The sequence below is a fragment of the Gobius niger genome (assembly GCF_951799975.1).
Source record: "Gobius niger genome assembly, chromosome: 8".
Lineage (NCBI taxonomy): Eukaryota > Metazoa > Chordata > Actinopteri > Gobiiformes > Gobiidae > Gobius > Gobius niger.
In genome coordinates this window covers 2,109,616-2,133,385 of record NC_136859.1, presented here as the reverse complement: position 1 = coordinate 2,133,385, position 23,770 = coordinate 2,109,616, and the positions used below count along the sequence as shown (strand labels likewise).

The 23,770-nt window shown below is 39.7% G+C and overlaps 1 protein-coding gene across 1 annotated transcript; it reads left to right on the top strand.

The window, feature by feature from the left end:
- Positions 1 to 11,823: 11,823 nt before the first annotated feature.
- On the top strand, positions 11,824 to 15,428 carry LOC306966782 (uncharacterized protein; the record flags this gene model as incomplete). Its single annotated transcript, XM_079561599.1, has 4 exons — positions 11,824 to 12,133; positions 13,285 to 13,593; positions 13,840 to 13,928; positions 15,336 to 15,428. 4 exons carry the CDS (start codon positions 11,824 to 11,826, stop codon positions 15,426 to 15,428), a joined length of 801 nt encoding a protein of 266 aa, XP_079417725.1.
- Positions 15,429 to 23,770: the final 8,342 nt, after the last annotated feature.

The window sequence follows — 23,770 nt, the reverse complement described above, 5'->3', positions numbered from 1 at the left end:
TAGGAACGCCCACACCTCCTGGAGACGCCCCCGAGCTTTCGTCACCAGCCGAGTAACCAACCACTGCTCCTCAGCAGAACCCCCTCCCCACTGATGCCACAGACAGCGTGTGGAGGGGGCGTGTCTAAAGGCTCAGAGGTTCTTAAAGAGACAGACGCCTATTTCAAGACATTCACTACAGCCATTTTGAGAGAGACATTTTATACAAGGCAGTTATTCTAATTTACTGCATTTACAGACCAACAGAAGGTTTGGTCATCATTGTAGTGTGATATAGACTGGTGCTATGTGAGTGAAAAAAGCAGAATACCCTCTCTTTAAGGAGCAAGGTGCTTCAACAGCCCATAAATACGGGCTGTTGAACCACTTTGCTCCATGTCTTTGTGTCTTTATTTAGTAGAAACTATTTTCCTAATTCAGCGTTTGTTAAAGTAGTTTTTGAATAATTTGAGAAAGTTTAGATTCTTTTTCAAACGTGACCATATAAAGGTGGTTCCAGAGATGCGTCTGTGTCGATAGAAGGTGATTTAACTGTTGCCGGACACTTTTTAACCTACACCCTCCAGCCAATCAGAGCGGAGTATTCACCCAGACCAATCAGAGCGGAGTATTCAGTTTTCAGAGAGAAGATGAACCGATAAGAATGTGTTAAAAACAGGAAAGACTTCAGACCAGCTTCAGTCCTGGTTCAGTCCTGGTTCAGACATGGCCCACAGAGAGCTGGTCCTGGGGCTGCTCCTCTGGGGTGAGTTGGAATTATTCTTTTACTTTTTAAATTTGACGTCATCTCTAAAGACGAGCTATTTTTTGCTGCTATTTTTCTGTCATTGTAAGTTTTCATTTAAAAAGAAGCCGTTTTTTGCCTAAAAATGACCTTTTCAGAGACAAAATGTGAATAATGAGCCAGTTATAAATATAGGGGTGAGTTTGTTTTTATGTGAGATTACAGATTTGATCTTTATTGTGTTTTTCGCTGCTTTCAGAACAATCGATTTGTTTTCTGATGTCGGTCATTTAGTTTGGGCAGATTTCCTCTTTAGGGGAGACACTACAGGCACAACTATTTGTTTTCAGGTTTGGGGCCAAATTGGAAATAAAATTATACCTAATCTTCACAATAACATTTTTAACCTCTTAACTCCCATCTGAACGGATCCCATTTTCTCCAGTTTGGCTTTACCCCAATCAAAAAGATTCTTGGGAAAAAAGCACCAAAACAGCCACAAAAAATGAGAAGAAAACAAGGATGTAAACGCGACAAAAATGTGACAAAAATTCAACAAAAAAGTGACAAAAATCAAACAAAAAAAATGACAAAGTTTCAACAAAAATTCAACAAAAATTCAACAAAAAAGTGACAAAAATTCAACAAAAAAGTGACAAAAAATCAACAAAAATTCAACAAAAAAATGACAAAATTTCAACAAAAATGTGACAAAAATTCAACAAAAAAGTGACAAAAATCAAACAAAAAAAAGGACAAAGTTTCAACAAAAATTCAACAAAAATTCAACAAAAAAGTGACAAAAAATCAACAAAAATTCAACAAAAAAGTGACAAAGATTCAACAAAAATTCAACAAAAAAGTGACAAAAATTCAACAAAAAAGTGACAAAATTTCAACAAAAATGTGACAAAAATGCGATAAAAATTCAACAAAAATTCAACAAAAAAGTGACAAAATGTCAACAAAAATGTGACAAAAATGCAACAGAAAGTCAACCAACAAGTGACTAAAAAAAAAAGTGACAAAAACACAAAATAAAACATAACAAAGGTGACACAACACAGCAACAACGCGAGGAAAAAGATCAGTTTTGTGGGTCTTAGCTTTCAAATGAGTTGTTACACAGGCCTATATAATAGCCAAAGAGGACAGAAGGCGTTTGGTTCAGGCGGGTGGTAAGAGGTTAAATATTGCACTGATTGAATGTTTCTCCATAGACTTTTATGGGAAATCATTATTTTCCTCAAAAAGCCATTTTTCTCTCATTGGGGCGACTCTCCACGTCAGTCGCTCCTGCAGACTTTCCAGCCTTGGATTGAACAATATTTAGATTTTTTCAGAGGGATTTTTTAATATCTAATTCCTAGCTTGTAGCCACAGCTGCCCTGGGGTAGACTCATAGAAGCGAGGCAACCAGTCTGCACCATCGGCCCCTCCGACCACCACCAACCACTCACTACATGCGCCCAGGCCTTCTGGTTCCCACACGGTCTCCCGTCCCAGTCCTGCCGGGCCCTCCTGCTGAGCTGGGTCTGACGGGATCAGTTTGAGATTCAGTAGAAGATGAGGTTCAACCCCTTAACTCCCACCTGAACCGAGCACATTTTCTCCAGTTTGGCTTTACCCCAATCCAAAAGCTTCTGGAAAAAAGCTGTGAAAATAGCGACAAAACTGAGACGAAAACGATGATGGAAATGTGACAAAAATGTGACAAAAATGTCACAAGAAATTGACAAAAAATGGTTAAAAAAATTACAAAAATTTGACCAAAAAAATGACTAAAAAGTGACAAAAATGTGATAAAAAAAAAATTGACAAGAAAATGACAAAAAAGTTACAAAAATGAGTTGAATACCCAACAAAAAAATGCTGGAAAAAAAATCTGATGATGTGAGGAAAAAGATCCTCTCGGTTCAGGCGGGAGTTAAGAGGTTAAGAACACAGTGTGGCGTTGCGGTGGCTTTACACAGACATTTGATTTATTCATAGAAAATGCACTAAAATCATGTTTATGGTTCATAAAATAACGCTGAGTTACAGAATAATCCATTTGTCTGTGTCGGGTTTTTGAGCCAAAAATGTGAATCCAGTGTTGGTCGGGGGCCGCAACAGAGGAAGCCTTTTATATTAGTCAATTATGATTTAGCAACTTTTTATTGTTTGCTATAATATAACTAATATATATATAATATAATTAAAATAAACTGTACATTACCTGTCTGCACATTTAAGCTTCTAGAGGTTTCCAATCAGCCAAACATTTGCTGAGCTTCTACATTTGAAATTGCAGACATAGACGATTAGTTTTTTGTAGTTAATCCCATTTTGGTTCAGCATCAGTGATGTTTCAGGAGTCAGGTCCAGTTTCTGTCTGTGAGTCTGTTAAAGAAATGCAAAATGTACAACAAATGTCATTTTCATATAGTGCAGAAAAGCCCGACAGGGACTGGAGCTGATCATGAGCACCAGCAAAAAGCATCAGCTTCAAACTTGTTTTGTTCTGTGTTTATTTTCAATGACTCTGTCAGATAATAAACACATCAATGAATGTGTCGATTCGGACACTTTTCCAGACTCTGGTGTGTCTGAGATCAGCTCAGATTCAGCTCATGTAAATAATGTGGAGTCACTGACCTCTGACCTCTGACCTCTGGCCTGTTTGTGACCGACAGTTAGAACTGATGGGGCTTATACTTTTACTGTTAATGTTGCTGTAATTATTTGCAGTATTTTAATACATTTCCATATTCTCTATTTTTAATTTAACTATGGATCATGTGTCCTTAATAAAGATTATTAAGGACACATGGTAATGCAGCTCTGAGAGAAAAGGCTCCTCACTTTACTGTTGTTTTAAACACTAATACAATGTGTTCGCTTTGCATAGTCATAAAGGTAAATATGTAAAGGTGCTTTTTGTCCTGCTGCTGCAGCTGTAACTTTTCCTGCTCATGTTTAGCTGAAAAGTTTCTCCTCATGTTCTGAGTCTCCACCTGTTTCAGAAGCTCCTCTCTCTCAGTCGCTGCTTTTAGTCTGTTTCTCTGTTGAATAAAGTTGATAAGTCGTCTGCAGAAGCGCCGCGTCTCCTTCCTGCCGCGCGGTGCATCATGGGAAATGTAAACGTGCAATTTACCGATGGGCTGCATATAATATAAATAAGTAATTACCTCACGGGCCGCATTTGGCCCCCGGGCCGCATGTCTGAGACGCCTGATTCAAATGATCGGAGGCTCTTTCAGACGGTCATTAGAAGTTTGGATGATTCTAGTCTCTCCTTTTCATTTTGATTTAGTCTTATTTTATTCGAATAAAATATCTGGACATTTTAGTCATAGTTTAGTCTCAGGAGAAACTTTTAATTTAGTTTTAGTCCAATTTTAGTCGTAATATCACTTTGACTAAAATATTTTAGTCGACGACATCAACACGGCCCCAGTTCCAACAATCAAGACGAGAAACTTCAGCAACAAGAAAAGTCAAACATGAAATAAATGATTGAGCAAAACTAATGTGATTTTTGGATTCAGATCATCAAACCGAATGAAAACAAAAACATGTTTGAAATAAATGCATGTTAAGTTTGCATGATTTCTTTTTTACCAAGTAATACGGCGCCTGTAAGAAGGAAAGGAAGGAAATCCTGTTTGTCACAAGTGCGTCACATAAGGGGACTTTTCACCACCGCTCCTCCACAGCCGCAGATGAGGGTCACTGATAACCGGAAAGAAAAACTGCAGATATTTATATTTAGAAGCTGACCTTTGTAGTTACAGTAATAATGGCTTTGAACCTGAGACACTGGGCGATCGAGAGCTCCGTTTTAATCTGTGTCATGTGACTCTTCTGTTGCAGGAATCCTGACAGTGAACGGGAACTCAACAGGTACAAACTCCGGGAGTCGAACCCATGACTTACCCTGAGAAAACAGGACAATGATCATTTAATGTGAAAAACTGCTTCTTTTATTTCAGGTGTTTCTGTTTCTGTGAAAAACATTCAGATTTATTATTCAAATGAATGCATTAAGTTTCCAAACAAACCTGCTCAAAACCAAAAGGTCTTAAAGGAACAGGCCGTGTTTCTATACTGAGATGTGTTCTTACCTTAGACGAGTTCATGTGTACCTGTCTGGTCTTCACGCGTGTCCTCAGTCACGTAAACACAGACGGCTTTAGCATTTAGCCTCTGCTCCTCTATAGCTCCAAACCAGGTGAAGATAGAAGCTACTGAGCTCCTCCACATTTCCCCTGTTTAACCTCTTAACTCCCGCCTGAACCGAGACGATCTTTTGCCTCACGTCGTCAGATTAAAACTAATTTTTGTTATTTTTTCGTCATTCTTTTATCAATTTTTTGTCATTTTTTTGTCACATTTTTGTCATTTTTTCGTCCATTTTTTATCAAATTTTTGCCTCTTCTTCGTCAATTTTTCATCACTTTTTTGTCACATTTCCATCATTGTTTTCGTCTCAGTTTTGTTGCTATTTTCACACCTTTTTTCCAGAAGCTTTTGGATTGGGGTAAAGCCAAACTGGAGAAAATGTGCTCGGTTCAGGTGGGAGATAAAAAGGGGATCTATATTGTAAGGCGTAATAAAACCAGCAGTAGTTCGAACTGCTCTTGGTATTATTACATTTTCCTGTCGAGCTAGCTTACTAGCTTAGCTGTGACTGGAACTGTTTCATGTAAACTTCAGAAACTGACGACTTTAAAGATGTTCAGCGCTGGCCTGACGTCACTTAAAGCAGACGAGGTCATTTATGACGTCCTCCTTTAGCTCGATGCTATGTGACCGTTAGCTCTTGTAGCTGATGCTAATTGACTCTGATGAGTATAACTTCAAATCACAACGCCGATCAGGAAGTGACTTCCTGTTTCGATCCAGCACCATCTTATTTATTGTCCAACAATCTGCCATAGTCCAGATCAACAGTGAATGAAGACGTGTAAAACCTGTTTTCTGAGTAAACAAGGCAGCCATTTTGTTTCGGGGGAAGGTGTGACTGACGCACTTTTGTGCACTGAGATAAATATGGAAAAGAAATAACCCACTTCATTTTGCTTTGATTTAGTCCACTTTGGGAGGTTTGTTGTTACTGCTGCACTTTGTTTGACACATTTGTGAAAATGTTTTTTCTTTCATAACATTTGTCACTTTGGAGGTTTGTGCACAATGCTAATGAGATATAGCACCAAAACACTGAAAAGTTTACAAATCCAACATACTTGGACCTAGACTTCTGAAATTTTGCACACATGCTGAGCACCAGTAAGGTCACAACTGTACTCAGTTTGGAGTTTGTGCTATGAAGTATATTTTCAGGAAAGACTTTTCAGTTTATGTGTAATTTCAATATATAAAAAAGCTATATTTGTATTAATTTTATAACTAAAGAACCTTTTTACATGTTTTTGTCACAATGTCCTTCTAAATGTACAAAGAAGCTACTTATTGTCCTGATTCCTATGATGGTTCACATAAGTAATTTGGACAAAGTATGTAGTTTTAACAGTAGTTTTAATATGGAGAGGTGACTGTTTAATTTAGCCAGGAGAGAGTTCATCAAAATAGGTGGTCTTTAACAGGTTAATTATATTCTTGTAAAGTTGCAAATACCTGCTGAATTAATCAATGAGAGGAGCTGTGTGCTTTTATTTTGGCGTGCTGGAATGAAACAGGAAGTCACTTCTTGGGCGGCGTTGTTAGGATTTGAAGTTATGCACAAAGTCTTGTTAAGAGACACATTTCTGTGGAGGCTTCTTTGACCCCTCTTTCAAACCACTGCTTTTCTTTAGCTAAGCTGCTGTTGTTTCAGAGTCGTGCTGTCGTTTCAGAGTCGTGCTGTTGTTTCAGAGTCGTGCTGTTGTTTCAGAGTCGTGCTGTCGTTTCAGAGTCGTGATGTTGTTTCAGAGTCGTGCTGTTGTTTCAGAGTCGTGATGTTGTTTCAGAGTCGTGCTGTTGTTTCAGAGTCGTGTTGTTGTTTCAGAGTCGTGCTGTTGTTTCAGAGTCGTGTTGTTTCAGAGTCGTGCTGTCGTTTCAGAGTCGTGATGTCGTTTCAGAGTCGTGATGTCGTTTCAGAGTCGTGATGTCGTTTCAGAGTCGTGCTGTTGTTTCAGACTCGTGCTGTCGTTTCAGAGTCGTGCTGTCGTTTCAGAGTCGTGCTGTCGTTTCAGAGTCGTGATGTTGTTTCAGAGTCGTGCTGTCGTTTCAGAGTCGTGCTGTTGTTTCAGAGTCGTGCTGTTGTTTCAGAGACGTGTTGTTGTTTCAGAGTCGTGCTGTTGTTTCAGAGACGTGCTGTTGTTTCAGAGTCGTGCTGTTGTTTCAGAGTCGTGCTGTTGTTTCAGAGTCGTGATGTCGTTTCAGAGTCGTGCTGTCGTTTCAGAGTCGTGCTGTCGTTTCAGAGTCGTGCTGTTGTTTCAGAGTCGTGCTGTTGTTTCAGAGTCGTGCTGTTTCAGAGTCGTGCTGTTTCAGAGTCGTGCTGTTTCAGAGTCGTGATGTTGTTTCAGAGTCGTGTTGTTGTTTCAGAGTCGTGATGTCGTTTCAGAGTCGTGCTGTCGTTTCAGAGTCGTGCTGTCGTTTCAGAGTCGTGCTGTTGTTTCAGAGTCGTGCTGTTGTTTCAGAGTCGTGCTGTTTCAGAGTTGTGCTGTTTCAGAGTCGTGCTGTCGTTTCAGAGTCGTGTTGTCGTTTCAGAGTCGTGTTGTCGTTTCAGAGTCGTGCTGTTGTTTCAGAGTCGTGATGTTGTTTCAGAGTCGTGCTGTCGTTTCAGAGTCGTGATGTTGTTTCAGAGTCGTGCTGTTGTTTCAGAGTCGTGTTGTTTCAGAGTCGTGCTGTTGTTTCAGAGTCGTGTTGTTTCAGAGTCGTGCTGTCGTTTCAGAGTCGTGCTGTCGTTTCAGAGTCGTGATGTTTCAGAGTCGTGCTGTCGTTTCAGAGTCGTGTCGTTTCAGAGTCGTGCTGTTGTTTCAGAGTCGTGATGTTGTTTCAGAGTCGTGATGTTTCAGAGTCGTGCTGTCGTTTCAGAGTCGTGCTGTCGTTTCAGAGTCGTGCTGTTGTTTCAGAGTCGTGATGTTGTTTCAGAGTCGTGCTGTTGTTTCAGAGTCGTGATGTCGTTTCAGAGTCGTGTTGTTGTTTCAGAGTCGTGCTGTTGTTTCAGAGTCGTGTTGTTTCAGAGTCGTGCTGTCGTTTCAGAGTCGTGATGTCGTTTCAGAGTCGTGCTGTTGTTTCAGACTCGTGCTGTCGTTTCAGAGTCGTGCTGTCGTTTCAGAGTCGTGCTGTCGTTTCAGAGTCGTGATGTTGTTTCAGAGTCGTGCTGTCGTTTCAGAGTCGTGCTGTTGTTTCAGAGTCGTGCTGTTGTTTCAGAGTCGTGATGTTGTTTCAGAGTCGTGCTGTTGTTTCAGAGTCGTGCTGTTGTTTCAGAGTCGTGCTGTTGTTTCAGAGTCGTGATGTCGTTTCAGAGTCGTGCTGTCGTTTCAGAGTCGTGCTGTCGTTTCAGAGTCGTGCTGTTGTTTCAGAGTCGTGCTGTTGTTTCAGAGTCGTGCTGTTTCAGAGTCGTGCTGTTTCAGAGTCGTGCTGTTTCAGAGTCGTGATGTTGTTTCAGAGTCGTGTTGTTGTTTCAGAGTCGTGATGTCGTTTCAGAGTCGTGCTGTCGTTTCAGAGTCGTGCTGTCGTTTCAGAGTCGTGCTGTTGTTTCAGAGTCGTGCTGTTGTTTCAGAGTCGTGCTGTTTCAGAGTCGTGCTGTTTCAGAGTCGTGCTGTCGTTTCAGAGTCGTGTTGTCGTTTCAGAGTCGTGCTGTTGTTTCAGAGTCGTGATGTTGTTTCAGAGTCGTGCTGTCGTTTCAGAGTCGTGATGTTGTTTCAGAGTCGTGCTGTTGTTTCAGAGTCGTGTTGTTTCAGAGTCGTGCTGTTGTTTCAGAGTCGTGTTGTTTCAGAGTCGTGCTGTCGTTTCAGAGTCGTGCTGTCGTTTCAGAGTCGTGATGTTTCAGAGTCGTGCTGTCGTTTCAGAGTCGTGCTGTCGTTTCAGAGTCGTGATGTTTCAGAGTCGTGCTGTCGTTTCAGAGTCGTGTCGTTTCAGAGTCGTGCTGTTGTTTCAGAGTCGTGATGTTGTTTCAGAGTCGTGATGTTTCAGAGTCGTGCTGTCGTTTCAGAGTCGTGCTGTCGTTTCAGAGTCGTGCTGTTGTTTCAGAGTCGTGATGTTGTTTCAGAGTCGTGCTGTTGTTTCAGAGTCGTGCTGTTGTTTCAGAGTCGTGATGTCGTTTCAGAGTCGTGTTGTTGTTTCAGAGTCGTGATGTTGTTTCAGAGTCGTGCTGTTGTTTCAGAGTCGTGCTGTTGTTTCAGAGTCGTGATGTCGTTTCAGAGTCGTGCTGTTGTTTCAGAGTCGTGCTGTTGTTTCAGAGTCGTGCTGTTTCAGAGTCGTGCTGTTGTTTCAGAGTCGTGCTGTCGTTTCAGAGTCGTGATGTTGTTTCAGAGTCGTGCTGTTGTTTCAGAGTCGTGCTGTTGTTTCAGAGTCGTGTCGTTTCAGAGTCGTGTTGTTTCAGAGTCGTGTTGTTTCAGAGTCGTGCTGTTGTTTCAGAGTCGTGTTGTTTCAGAGTCGTGCTGTTGTTTCAGAGTCGTGCTGTTGTTTCAGAGTCGTGCTGTTGTTTCAGAGTCGTGCTGTTGTTTCAGAGTCGTGTTGTTGTTTCAGAGTCGTGCTGTTGTTTCAGAGTCGTGCTGTTGTTTCAGAGTCGTGTTGTTTCAGAGTCGTGCTGTCGTTTCAGAGTCGTGTTGTTGTTTCAGAGTCGTGATGTTGTTTCAGAGTCGTGATGTTGTTTCAGAGTCGTGATGTCGTTTCAGAGTCGTGCTGTCGTTTCAGAGTCGTGCTGTTGTTTCAGAGTCGTGCTGTTGTTTCAGAGTCGTGCTGTTTCAGAGTCGTGCTGTCGTTTCAGAGTCGTGCTGTTGTTTCAGAGTCGTGCTGTTGTTTCAGAGTCGTGTTGTTGTTTCAGAGACGTGTTGTTTCAGAGTCGTGCTGTTGTTTCAGAGTCGTGCTGTCGTTTCAGAGTCGTGCTGTTGTTTCAGAGTCGTGCTGTTGTTTCAGAGTCGTGTTGTTTCAGAGTCGTGCTGTTGTTTCAGAGGTGGGTCTGCGGTTGGTCGGGGGAGACAGTCGGTGTCGGGGGGAGCTGCAGGTGCAGAGGTCGGGACAGGACTGGACCGGAGTGGAAGCGGGAGACTTTCCTCAGTCCGGACACAGAGTCTGTGCAGCGCTGGACTGTGGACCTGCTCTGACGATGACCGAGAAACGTGGTTCTGAAAGAGAAATACGGGATCTGATCTTCTGTAACGACACCACGTCACTGATCCACTGTTTTGAACCTGAGACACGTCGCTCGAACCTCAGTCTGGAGCTGAACTGTTCAGGTGAGAATGAAATACTCCACTATTAGAAACACTGAGACCTCATTAATAACTAACATACACATGATATACATAAAGGCCAGGGCTAAATGATGACACAAACAAGCTTAAGCTAATGCTAATGCTAATGCGTTGTTGCTACATGTGTCGGTTGGAGTGCAGCGCGGTGAAGAAGACGTTTGTTTATAAAGCGCCTCTCATAGACATGGTCTCAGGAAATCTCTGACTTTGGGGCCATGAGGATGGAGGGGGGGCACAGGTGTCATTTAAGATGAGTTAGTTGGAACATTTCAAGTTGAAAGAGGGATTGAAACTCGGCTCTCAAACTTTCTGTCAGTTTTTAGAGGACACTTGTTCAAGTGTTGGTCCGGGACAAAGTCCACTCAGAGTCCGACCTCATCAGTCCAATAAACCTTTGAAGACTCTGTTTTTAGATCATGACCCAGTTTAACCCCTTAACTCCCACCTGAACCGAGCACATTTTCTCCAGTTTGGTTTTACCCCAGTCCGAAAGCTTCTGGAAGAAAGGTGAGAAAATAGCAACAAAACTGAGACGAAAACAATGATGGAAATGTGACAAAAAAGTGATGAAAAAGTAGCAAAAATGTCACAAAAAAATGTCAAAAATTTGACAAAAAAATGAAAAAAAAAATTATAAAAAATTGACAAAAAATGAAAAAAAATGTGACAAAAAAAATGACAAAATTGTGATAAAAAAAGACAAAAAAATAAATAAAAAAAATTGACAAAAAATGTATAAAAATATGACAAAAAATGGACGAAAAAATGACAAAAATGTCACAAAAATGAGTTGAATACCCAACAAAAAAATGATGGGAAAAAAAATCTGATGACGTGAGGAAAAAGATCCTCTCAGTTCAGGCGGGAGTTAAGAGGTTAAACATTTCTGCTCATGTGTCTTGTTCAGTTGTGCCACTTTCCTCACATTGGCACAATGTCTCCAATAAATGAAAATAACAAATAAATATAACGATTTCTGATGTGTTTATATCCAGTCTTTGTCTGCGTTTGATCATTGCGTGTTCCATCCCAATATTTTATGAAATTTCAAGATTGGATTGAACAATTTGAGATGAGTTTTTCCGACGTTTTCCTTCTTTTCCTTCCTTTGTTGTGTGAGGAGAAACAGCTGCTGGTTCAGCGTGTGGACCTGCTTTGACCAAACATCTCCTCATTACAAACATCACATCACCTGAGACACTTCAGCCTTTCAGTTCCACACTGAGTCTGAAAAGACACAAAAAAGGCCACAACAACATGTGGAAACAAACTCAGAGGCTTAATAATGGTGCACACACTGTAGCTCAGACTGTGATGTTTCCACAGACTCGGTGCGGCTGGTCGGGGGGCGGAGCCTGTGTTCGGGATCACTGCAGATCCGGGACCAGTCCTTGAACCAGTCCTGGACTGGAGTCTGTGACGGGGCCTTGGACCGTCCCGGGGCAGAGGTGCTGTGCAGGGAGCTGGGCTGTGGGGCTCCTCTCCTCCAGGGGGCGCTCTCTCCTCTGGGGCAGATGTTCCACTGTGAGGGCCACGAGTCGAAGCTGATGGACTGTCCCCGGACCAGGACCGAGACCCGTCCAGAGACCTGCCCCACTCTCAACCTCACCTGCAAAGGTAAAGGGAAAGTGGCGGGGCCAGGGGTCAGGTAAAGGGGCGGGGCCAGGTAAAGGGGCGGGGTTCACCTGTCTCATGTGTCCAGAGCCGCTGAGGCTGGTGGGAGGGACCAGTCGCTGTGAGGGTTCGGTGGAGGTGAAGCACAGTGGAGACTGGAGACTAGTGCGACCCTCTCCTGATCACTCATGGGACCTGGAGGCTTCGTCCGTCGTGTGTCGGAGCCTGGACTGCGGCTCGGCTGTTTCTACAGTAAATGTAGAGCAGCCAATGTCTAAGTGGACTTCTGCGTGGGTCGTCGATTCCGGCTGCGTGAGGAGGAGGTCCGCTGTGAAACACTGTGTCTCCTCTGGGCTCTCAGGCTCCGGCGTGGTGGTGGTGTGCACAGGTGACCTTTCAATTCTTCATCTACGTTAAATACAGTCAACAACACTTAAAACACAACAGTCTCTCTTTTTCAATGGGGAGAGACCTAGAACTTTTTAACAAAACAGACCCATTTCTCTCACGTCATTGGTTAAAAAACAGTCATTGTCGGGGAGTGGACCAACATTACTGACCACGATCAACACCTGATTCACTCTGTGAAGGAAATGTGCTGCAGCGTGAGGAAAATGACTTTATAGATTTATTAACCTCTTAACTCCCGCCTGAACCGAGAGGATCTTTTTCCTCACGTCATCAGATTTTTTTTCCATCATTTTTTTGTTGGGTATTCAACTCATTTTTGTAACTTTTTTGTCATTTTTTGGTCAAATGTTTGTCACATTTCTGTCATTATTTCGTAATTTTTTTAATCAAATTTTTGTATTTTTTTGTCACATTTCTGTCATTTCTTTGTAAATTTTTTATCCAATTTTTATCATTTTGTCATTTTTTGGTCAAATGTTTGTCACATTTCTGTCATTTTTTCGTAATTTTTTTTATCAAACTTTTGTAATTTTTTGTCACATTTTTGTAATTTTTTCGTCATTTTTTCGTACATTTTTTTATCAATTTTTTATAATTTTTTTGTCATTTGTTGCCACATTTTTGTCACATTTTTGTCATTTTTTGTACATTTTTTTTCAATTTTTTATTCTTTTTTTGTCATTTTTTCTAATTTTTTTTGTCACATTTTGTCACATTTTTTAATTTTTTTCGTACATTTTTATAATTTTTTGTCATTTTTTGGTCAAATTTTTGTCATTTTTTTGTAAATTATTTATCAAATTTTTTATAATTTTTTGTCACATTTTTGTAATTTTTTGTCACATTTTTAATCAAATTTTTGTAATTTTTTTGTCAAAATGTTGTCACATTTTGTCATTTTTTTGTCCATTTTTTTTTCAATTTCTTGTGACATTTTTGCCACTGTTTCATCAATTTTTCTTCATTTTTGTCAATGTTTTCTCGCTTTTTTGTCACATTTCCATCATTGTTTTCGTCTCAGTTTTGTTGCTATTTTCACAGTTTTTTTCCAGAAGCTTTTAAGACTGGGGTTAAAGGTTACAAACTCACAGAAGTCGATGCTCCATAATGTCCCTTTAACGTGTGCAGGGCTGCTGAAGGTCCCGGAGGTGTCAGTGTCTGGGGGGGTGTGGGCGCCGCGGGCACAGGGCGCGGTCTGGGTCCTGACGGGCCGAGATTTCCGGGTCACCTGCTCCGTGGAGCCTCAGTACCCGGGGGGCTCCTTCCAGCTGCTCTCCCCCACCCTCAACCGCACCCTGCCAGCCGTCGATCACTCCGCCCACTTCCTGTTTACTGACGCCGGCTCCGCCCACAGCGGGAGCTACACCTGCGTTTACCACCTGCAGATGTTCAACCACAGCTTCTCCTCCAACAGCTCCCTCCACATCTCTGCGGGAGGTAAGACCGGGAGACGCTGGTTTGTCCCAGGGTTAGACAGGAACACGCACACGCTAAAATATATTTGACCTCGAAGTAAAAATAAAACATTATGCAAAATAGACCCAAGAAGCATCGAGTACAATGAGAAAAGTGAGGGCCCAAGGACTGACCCCTGCGGGACCCCACAGGTCAAATGGGCTGTGATGAACGGGACGATCAGCTTCAGTCAGAGCTGGTGAGTGACGTGTGTTTGATCTGTTCCAGTGACCGGCTCCTCCCTCCTCGTCCGAGCGCTGGTCCTCCTCCTGCTGCAGCCGCTCAACCTCATCCCCTACTTCTACTACCGCCGCCAGGTACCACCGTCACCCCGGCTCCTCGTCACCGTGGTTACCGTCACGTTCAACCTCTTAACTCCCACCTGGACATGTTTTCTCCTGCTCTCCGAATTGGAGAAAGAGAATGAAAATGAGGATGTAAATTGACAAAAAAGACAAAAATCCAGTAAAAAAGTGACAAAAATCCAGCAAAAAAGTGACACAAATCCAGCAAAAAAGTGACAAAAATCCAGCAAAAAAAGGCAAAAATCCAGCAAAAAAAAGACAAAAATCCAGCAAAAAAAGACAAAAATCCAGTAAAAAAAGTGACAAAAATCCAGTAAAAAAGTGACAAAAATCCAGCAAAAAAATTACAAATATCCAGTAAAAAAGTGACAAAAATCCAGCAAAAAATGGCAAAAATCCAGTAAAAAAAGTGACAAAAATCCAGTAAAAAAGTGACAAAAATCCAGCAAAAAATGGCAAAAATCCAGCAAAAAAAAGACAAAAATCCAGCAAAAAAAAGACAAAAATCCAGTAAAAAAAGTGACAAAAATCCAGTAAAAAAGTGACAAAAATCCAGCAAAAAATGGCAAAAATCCAGCAAAAAAAAGACAAAAATCCAGTAAAAAAAGTGACAAAAATCCAGTAAAAAAGTGACAAAAATCCAGCAAAAAAAAGACAAAAATCCAGTAAAAAAAGTGACAAAAATCCAGTAAAAAAGTGACAAAAATCCAGCAAAAAATGGCAAAAATCCAGCAAAAAAAAAGACAAAAATCCAGTAAAAAAAGTGACAAAAATCCAGTAAAAAAGTGACAAAAATCCAGCAAAAAAGTGACAAAAATCCAGTAAAAAAAAAATCCAGTAAAAAAGTGACAAAAATCCAGTAAAAAAGTGACAAAAATCCAGTAAAAAAAATGACAAAAATCCAGTAAAAAAGTGACAAAAATCCAGTAAAAAAGTGACAAAAATCCAGTAAAAAAGTGACAAAAATCCAGTAAAAAGTGACAAAAATCCAGCAAAAAAGTGACAAAAATCCAGTAAAAAATGACAAAAATCCAGTAAAAAAATGACAAAAATCCAGTAAAAAAGTGACAAAAATCCAGTAAAAAAGTGACAAAAATCCAGCAAAAAAAAGGAAAAAATCCAGCAAAAAAGTGACAAAAATCCAGCAAAAAAGTGACAAAAATCCAGCAAAAAAGTTACAAAAATGCATCCAAAAAGTGACACAAATCCAGCAAAAAAGTGACAAAAATCCAGCAAAAAAGTAACAAAAAAAGTAACAAAAAAAGTAACAAAAGTGCCATTAAAAAAGTGACAAAAACACATAAGGGAAATAAAAAGTGACGACGATGACAAAGAGGAGAGAATGCATTTGGTTTTGGCGGGTGGTAAGAGGTTAGACCCGGTTTCTAACTCTGGTTCATGTGTGCGGTGTCGTTCCAGGCCACCAGGGGGCGTGAGAGTGCACGGAGAGCCAGGAGATACAGAGCCTCCCCTGAAGAAGAGCGCACGGACGTCGCCTTCGACCAGATGTAAATGTTGTGAACCGAGCCCATTTTCTCCAGTTTGGCTTTACCCCAATCCAAAAGCTTCTGGAAAAAAGCGGAGAAAAAAGCAACAGAACTGAGACGAAAACAATGATGAAGATGTGACAAAAAAGTGAGAAAACTTTGACAAAAAATGATGAAAAAATGATGAAAAGGTGGCGAAAATGTCACAATGTCACAAAAAATGGACAAAAATTTGACAAAAATTGGACAAAAATTGGACAAAAATTGGACAAAAAATTATGAAAAAGTGGCTAAAATTGACATGAGATGTATGAAAAAATTACAAAAATGTGACAAAAAATTTACAAAAAAGTGAGAAAACTTTGACAAAAAATGGACAAAAAAAGGACAAAAAAATTGATGAAAAAATGATGAAAAAGAGGCGAAAATGTCACAAAAAATTGATAAAAAAGGACGAAAAAAATTCCAAAAAATTCCAAAATAATGACAAAAAATGATGAAAAAGTGGCAAAAAATTTACACAAAATTTACACAAAATTGACAACAAAAGGACAAATGTGACCAAAAGTGACAAAAAATGTACAATTTCACAAAAAAATGACAAAGAAATTACAAAAATGAGTTGAAACCCCCCCAAAAAATGATGGAAAAAAAATCTGATGACGTGAGGAAAAAGATCCATTTAGATGAGTTTTGTAGATCTTAGCTTTCAAATGAGGCGTTACAAATGAGGCCTACAGGATTTGGGTAAAGCTGGAGAAAATGCTCTCGGTTCAGGTGGGAGTTAAGAGGTTAAGAGCAGATACAGAGTTATGCTTTTAATAGTTTTCAGACGCTTTATTGTTTTGTGATGACGTGTTTCTAAAGATCTCGTTCTTTTGGCTCATCGTGTTTCTGAGCCCAGACTCGATCAGAACAGTCACATCCAGGTAAAGGCAGTGCATGTGTTGGGTTTACTTGATGTTTTTCACAGTGTCATTTGTTTATGCGGCGACTTTTAATCCATGTGTTCACAGACAGAAGATGAAAATGATTTGATTCTATGTTTTATTGTTATTACATTGTTTTTTATCTTGTTTTATTATGTTTTTTACTCTCCTTCAGTGATGATGATGATGATTTACTGCAGCTCTTGTTATTATTTACAGTTGCCTGAATTTCCAGCAGATTTTAAGGGGAGACGCTACAGGCAAAACTCAATTTTTTCAGTTTTCAGGTTTTGGGCCAAATTGGTCTCTGAAAATACAAGCGAATCTTCACAAGAACATGTTTAAATATTGCGCTGATTCAATGTTCCCCCATAGACTTATATGGGAGAATGCAATTTCAAGGGCCTTTTTCTCAAAACATATTTTTCTGTCATTGTGGCGACACTATGTCCACGTCAGTCGGACCTAAAGACTTGGACTGAACAATACTTGGAAGATTTATTCAGAGGGATTTTTTATTATTTAATCCCTTAAGCCCCATTTATTGAGTTTTGAATGTCAAAAAATAAGGCGAAAATTACATTTTTACAAAATCTTCCACTAAAAAACAGCTTATTTTAAAACTAAACAAGAAATCCAAAACCCCCTCTGAGAAAGTCTTGGTAACTCATTTATCAATAAAATGAAACCATACATTTGAATGTAGCTCTATCCATTATTCAGATTTCGTCGCCGAAAAGATGGGAAATTTGGGGCATTTTTAGGCATAAAACACCTTGTTCTTATATGAAAAGATAAAATGACAGAAAACTTGCCATGTATTTTTTTCTCACATTTATGTCAGTGATCGACAGCAACAGTTTCAAATTGATATCTGTAAATATACATTTTTCCCTATTCACCTGCAGCGTCTCGCCTTAAATAAATGATTTAAGATGTAATAAAACATTTTCACAAATAACAAAATGTTGTTTCTCGTGTCTTTCATGTCATGTTTGTAGTTTTTATGGAGCTGAACATCAGCATTTGTAACTCACTCGTGACAGTGGCACAGTTGGCAGAGCAGGTCGTCTCGGGAGGTCGGAGGTTCAAACCCCGCCCCCTGAAGGTGCACATTGTCGTGTTGTGTCCTTGGGCAAGACACTTCACCCAGCTTGTCCCAGTGTCTGTGTACACTGGTGTGTGACTGGGTGACTGGTTCCTTGCTGTAAAGTGCTTTGAGTGCCGGTGGAAAAGCACTTTATAAAGTTCTAAAGTTGAGGCCATAAGGATGGTGGTAATAATATAGTCACAGTCACCTCACTGCCCACAGCCAGGGGGCGCTATCGGCCCTTTGTCTCCCTTACCCTCAGATTACACTGTTAAAGCTGTTCAATTTAAACACTATAACTCGGACTGTAGAACTGTTGTATGTGGAATCCCCCAGGGTTCAGTAATTGGCCCTAAACTGTTTATATTATTTATTAATGATATCTTTGAGGCTTCCAAGGACATGAATTTTTTGTTGTTTGCTGATGACACAACTGTGTTCAAGTCTGGAACAGATTTAAATGAATTAATGGCCAATATCGAAAGGGAAATGACAGTATTAAAGACATGGTTTGATTATAATAATTCCAATTAAACTGGGATAAGACAAATTATATGGTGTTTGGAAATAAGAAAAATGCATGTACAAAACTAGTTAATGAAGATGTAAATATTGAATGTGTCTCAGAAATCAAATTTTTGGGGCTTATCCTAGACAGCAAACTTAGCTGGAAGCCTCATATCGACCACATCAAAGGTAAAGTTAGTAAAAATATTGGTTTCCTATATAAGGTTAAACACACGTTGGATGAGGCTTCATTACAGCTTTTATATCAGCCTTAATAGTTCCTTATATAACAGACTGTATTGAAGTGTGGGGAAATGCATGCACCAGTTATACAGAAAGGTTGTTCTTACTCCAGAAGAAAGCTATAAGAATTGTGACTCTCAAAGGTCCACGAGACACAAACAAACTGTTTATAAAACTGCAGACCTTGAAATTTAATGAATTGGTCAAATTTAAAATACTACAAATTATGTGGAGAGTAAAAAATAAGTTGGTGCCAATACATATCCAAAACAAATTTGTGTTAATTACAGACAGTAACAACAGAAGAAAGGGCCATTTCTGGGTTCCATTTTCACACACTTCACAAAAACAAAGGGGGTTCTTGTAAAAGGGATCAGTTTATGGAATTCTTTGGACACTGTTCAAAAATCATGTAACACAATCACTCAATTCAATCAAATGTATAAAAAAAAAGTACTTGAAAAATACGAAGGCAACGAAACATGAGAACCAATGTTGAATTTGAAACAGTCATTGATTTAGATGTAAAGTATTATTTGTACCTTGATATCGGCTAAAACACATCAAAAACCCGTGAGCCGTCTGTTCAGAGCCAGCTCAGATTTTGGAGAAAAAAAAGAAAAAAAAAAGGGGCATGAAATTTATAAGACAATGTCTTCCTCATGCTCCTATTCAGCATTGAATATTTTGCTTTTGCTGTTGTTGTTATTATTGTGTCTGTAATAACACCATGGCTGAATAAAAAACTTGAACTGAACTGAACTAAAGCAGAGGGTTTTAGCTGAACTTAACCTGGATCTTCTAACCCAGGTCCACAAACCTGAGCTTTTGGATCAGCGCTAAAGTGGAAGAGACGCAGGTCATCTGATAATCCGAATCCATCCCTGAATTCATGATGAATATATTCTACTGCAGGGGGAGGCACGTTCGCGTCGTGGAGGGCCAACATTATCATTACCAAAACACCCAAGGGCCATTGGAACATCGTAGCCTAAAGTAAAGAACTATTTTCTGCAAATGCCAATGTTTTCATCAGTGGTTCCGAAGTGGCTTTGGGACCCACCATTATGTCATTATGTCGTAAAAAAATATTGGATTTTCCACACGACTTTTGTTGAACAAGCAGTAGATTTCCCTTTAAAGCTGAAATTCTGATCAAAACAACCCAATAACATTCATTTTAACAGACACAGTTAGTGTTTCCATGTAGTTTCAGATGGAAAATATTGAATAATTGGGTCGAGAATCACTATTTAACATTATGTGACCAAGAGGGACGTTCTGACGGGACATTTTTAAAACACTGACACTATTTCCTCGCATTTTCAAACTACTAAACAGGTATTTGATCTTTTATTTGCATGATAACATTTCTCAAAACCATCTTGGGGGCCAGAGGTTCTGTGCTGGACGGCCGGATGACTTGAATGCAGCGAGATGAACCTTTTCAATCGTCATCTTCAATCATTCTGTGTCACGTGTAGGAAAAGTTACAATACGATGTCACTACTGTATAAAACCCAGGCCTGCTCAAATAAAGAACTGCTCTCTCCAAGGTGCTGCTTTCCAGGTTTCCATGGAGATCTACAACGTTAGGAAGTGATCCAGCTTTGTAGAACGGCAAAAACCAGGGTTAACTCTAAACGGACCCGCGAACCCCCTGATCCAGCTCCGTAGTTTATCACTTATGTTTGTTCAGGGTTATTTATTTATGGCCATTGCACTCTCTCTCTCTCTCTCTCTCTCTCTCTCTCTCTCTCTCTCTCTCTCTCTCTCTCCCCGGCGGCGGCGGCCATGATGCTCGGGCCCCATCTGCGTCTCCTCGTCACCGCGGCGACCAGCCTCCGGGACGAAACCCACAAACTCGTGTCCGCTCTGTTTACATCGAATCAGACGAATCGGGTTTGATCACAGCGTAGAAATGCACAACCCCCACCAGAGCCGGGGCGGGACCTCCAGGGGGCGGGACCTCCAGGGGGCGGGACCTCCAGGGGGCGGGACCTTTCACACACTCTATTACCTTTCATTCATAGATCTGAGGAACATCTATGTCCCGCAGAAGGTTAGCGCCCCCTGTGGGTGAAACTCGAGGTTCATTGGTGTGGAAACAAAATTCAAAAAAGTTGCTAAAAAGCTCCATTTAAATGAAGTTTGAAGGGCTTAGCTTTCAAATGAGGCGTTACTCTGGCCAACTGTATGAGATGTGACCTTATGGATTTGGGTAAAGCTGAACTGGACAAAATGCACTCGGTTAACCCCGTAACTCCCACCTGAACTGAGCACATTTTCTCCAGTTTGGCTTTACCCCAATCCAAAAGCTTCTGGGAAAAAGCTGTGAAAATAGAGACAAAACTGAGACGAAAACAATGATGGAAATGTGACAAAAAAGTGAGAAAACATTGACAAAAAAATGACGAAAAATTTATGAAAAAATGACGAAAATTTGACAAAAAAATGACAAATGGGACAAAATGTGACAAAAAAAGGCAAAAATGTCACAAGAAATAACCAACATTTAAAAAAAAATGTTATTACATTTTTTATTAAAAAATGACAAAAATGTGACAAAAATTGGGCGAAAAAATGATAGAAATTTGACTAAAAATGTCAAAAAATGTGACAAAAAAAGACAAAAAAGACAAAAAAAGACAAAAAAAATGACAAAAATGTGACAACAATGTGATAAAAATTTGACAAAAAAATTACAAAAAAATTACAAAAAAACTACAAAAAAACTACAAAAAAACTACAAAAAAACTACAAAAAAACTACAAAAATGTGACAAAAAAATGGACGAAAAACGACAAAAAAAGACCAAAAAAATGACAAAAATGTGACAAAAAATGTGACAAAAAAAAAAAAAAAAGACAAAAAAAGACAAAAAAAATGACAAAAATGTGACAACAATGTGATAAAAATTTGACAAAAAAATTACAAAAAAATTACATAAAAATTACAAAAAAAACTACAAAAAAACTACAAAAATGTAACAAAAAATGTATGAAAAAATGTGACAAAAAAGCCAAAAAAAAAGACAATAATGTGATAACAATGTGATAAAAATTTGACAAAATAATTACAAAAAAATTACCAAAACACTGCAAAAAAAAAATACAAAAATTTAACAAAAAATGGACAAAAAAATGATAAAAATGTGACAAAAAATGGACAAAAAAATCACAAAAAAGCTACAAAAATGAGTTGAATACCCAACAAAAAAATGATGGAAAAACAATCTGATGACGTGAGGAAAAAGATCCTCTCGGTTCAGGCGGGAGTTAAGAGGTTACGGTGGGTTAAGAGGTCCAGTGGAATATTTACAGGTTAGTGAAGTCACGAAGGGCTGGTACACGGCCACCAGGGGGAGCTTGTTTCCTAATAATGAGCCTCTACAGCAGCACCTGGCTCTTATTGTTTCCCTTCAAAATAAAACTGTGAGTCTAGACATTATTCTTTGGTTCTGACGCCAAGAACGAGTTGAGATCAGAGAGTTTTCCACTGGAGCCTGGATGTTACTTCTTCAGTTTGTTGATCCAAAAGCTCCAATTGTTCTTTTCTCTTCATACAAACTAAAATATCCATCTGTGATATTATTCCAGTGGAGCCAACAGTGTGTGTCTGGTGATATTCCCGTAATTGCCCCTAATTTCTCATTAATTCTCATTAATTAGCAGAGCACTGGTCCAGTCAGAGCCGTATGGTCCATTAAGAAACAGTCATCTCTCATTAGTGTCGACTCGTGTTCATCACAAATACTGAAGTGAAAAAACAGTTCACAAGAGCCACAAATGCATCGACTGTTCGCGAGGTCCAGGAGCAGCGCCTCCTGGGTTTGTCCCTGTTTCAGAGCGTGGTGTCCTGCACTGGTCAGCTCCTCCTCCTTCCTTCTCCTCCGCTCCACAACAGTCTTTCACCATCCTCTGAAGAGCTTAGCAGTTCATCTGTTTTTTTCTCTCCAGTGAACGACCATTAGCGAGAACAATAGAGGCATGTGTGGCTTGCTTTGAGTCTTGCCTGGATACCTCCTCGTTTGTCCCTTTTTGGTTTCCTGCATACGTCACAAGGACATTTGAATAGTTTTCTATTCCAGTGTTTTATATCACGAGGCACCACCAGCAGAAAATGTAAAAAAAATGTAACTCTGTAGCCTATATTCAGTCATCAAAGTGTCTTGAATAGGAACACTGTATAGTCTCACTAGCCACAATGCCTCAATGCAGCACTAATTCTCTTGTCTCAAAGAAATTAACTACTTGATATGGAAGAGTATTACATGGTTACTCTGCCGATCACTACACAGCACAGACACTTGAAAACGGTACATTATTTGTGGATTATATGGCATTTGTTTTCAAAAAACAAACTAGGTGAAATTGGATAATTTCCCAAGGCACACCAGACAATATCTCATGCCACACTAGTGTGCCACGGCACAGTGGTTGAAAAACACTATTCTATATGTCATTTTCCTTTTGTTAGACACTGATCTGAAAGGCACAGTTGATAGCTGTTGATAGTTGTTAGCTACATTGTTGGTAAAGTGGACACTCATAGAAACAGACGGCATCTCGCCATAGAAGGGGGCGTGGCTTCGCTGAGGGGGAAAATAGAATCTTTAGAGAAACACAATTTTCCCTCTTTTTAGCCATTCTCTGGTAGAATATGAACTTATTTATCACATAAATAAAGTCAAGTGTAAATCGGGCCCATATGGATATTTTCTCTCAGCAGATGGTTCAGTAGAAGTGAAAAAACGGCAGTTGTAGCTAGCGCTAGCTAACTTTATTTAGTAGAAACTATATTCATATTTCAGCCTTTGTTAAAGTAGTTTTTGAATAATTAGAGAAAGTTTAGATTTTTTCAAAATTGTTTTCCCCTTAACTGTTTTCAAACATGACCAAATACACCTAAACTTTCTGTAATTATTCAAAAACGACTTTAACCAAAAGCTGAATTGTGAATATAGTTTCTACTAAATAAAGAAACAAAGACATGGGGAGGAGCAAAGTGGTTCAACAGCCCATAAATACATAAATAACGGAGAACGCTAACTTGATGCTACATGTTAGCATTGGGCTAATGCTAGCGGTTAGCTAGCGCTAACTACGACTGCCGTTTTTTCCGCTTCTACAGAACAATCTGCTGTGAGAAAATATCCATATGGGCCCGATTTACACTTGACTTTATTTATGTGATAAATAAGTTCATATTCCACCAGGAAATGGCAAAAAACTGTGGAAAATCGTGTTTCTCTAATTTCCCCCCTCGGCGAAGCCACGCCCCCTTCTATGACGTCTGTACCTTTGGGTAGTTTTAGTGAATTTGTTTTAGTTATTAGTGTTATGAACACACCTGGCAGCAACTTGAATTTACATATTTAGTCCTTTAAAAGCAGAACATTTATCAAATTAGAACATTTGAAGTTAACCTCTTACCACCCGCCAAAAGCAAATCCATTCTCTCCTCTTTGCAATTGTCGTCACTTTTTTGCTGGATTTTTGTCTTTTTCTGATGGATTTTTACCACTTTTTTGTTGAGTTTTTGTCATTTTTTTGTCACTTTTTAGCGTTTTTTTTTTGTTGCGTTTACATCCTCATT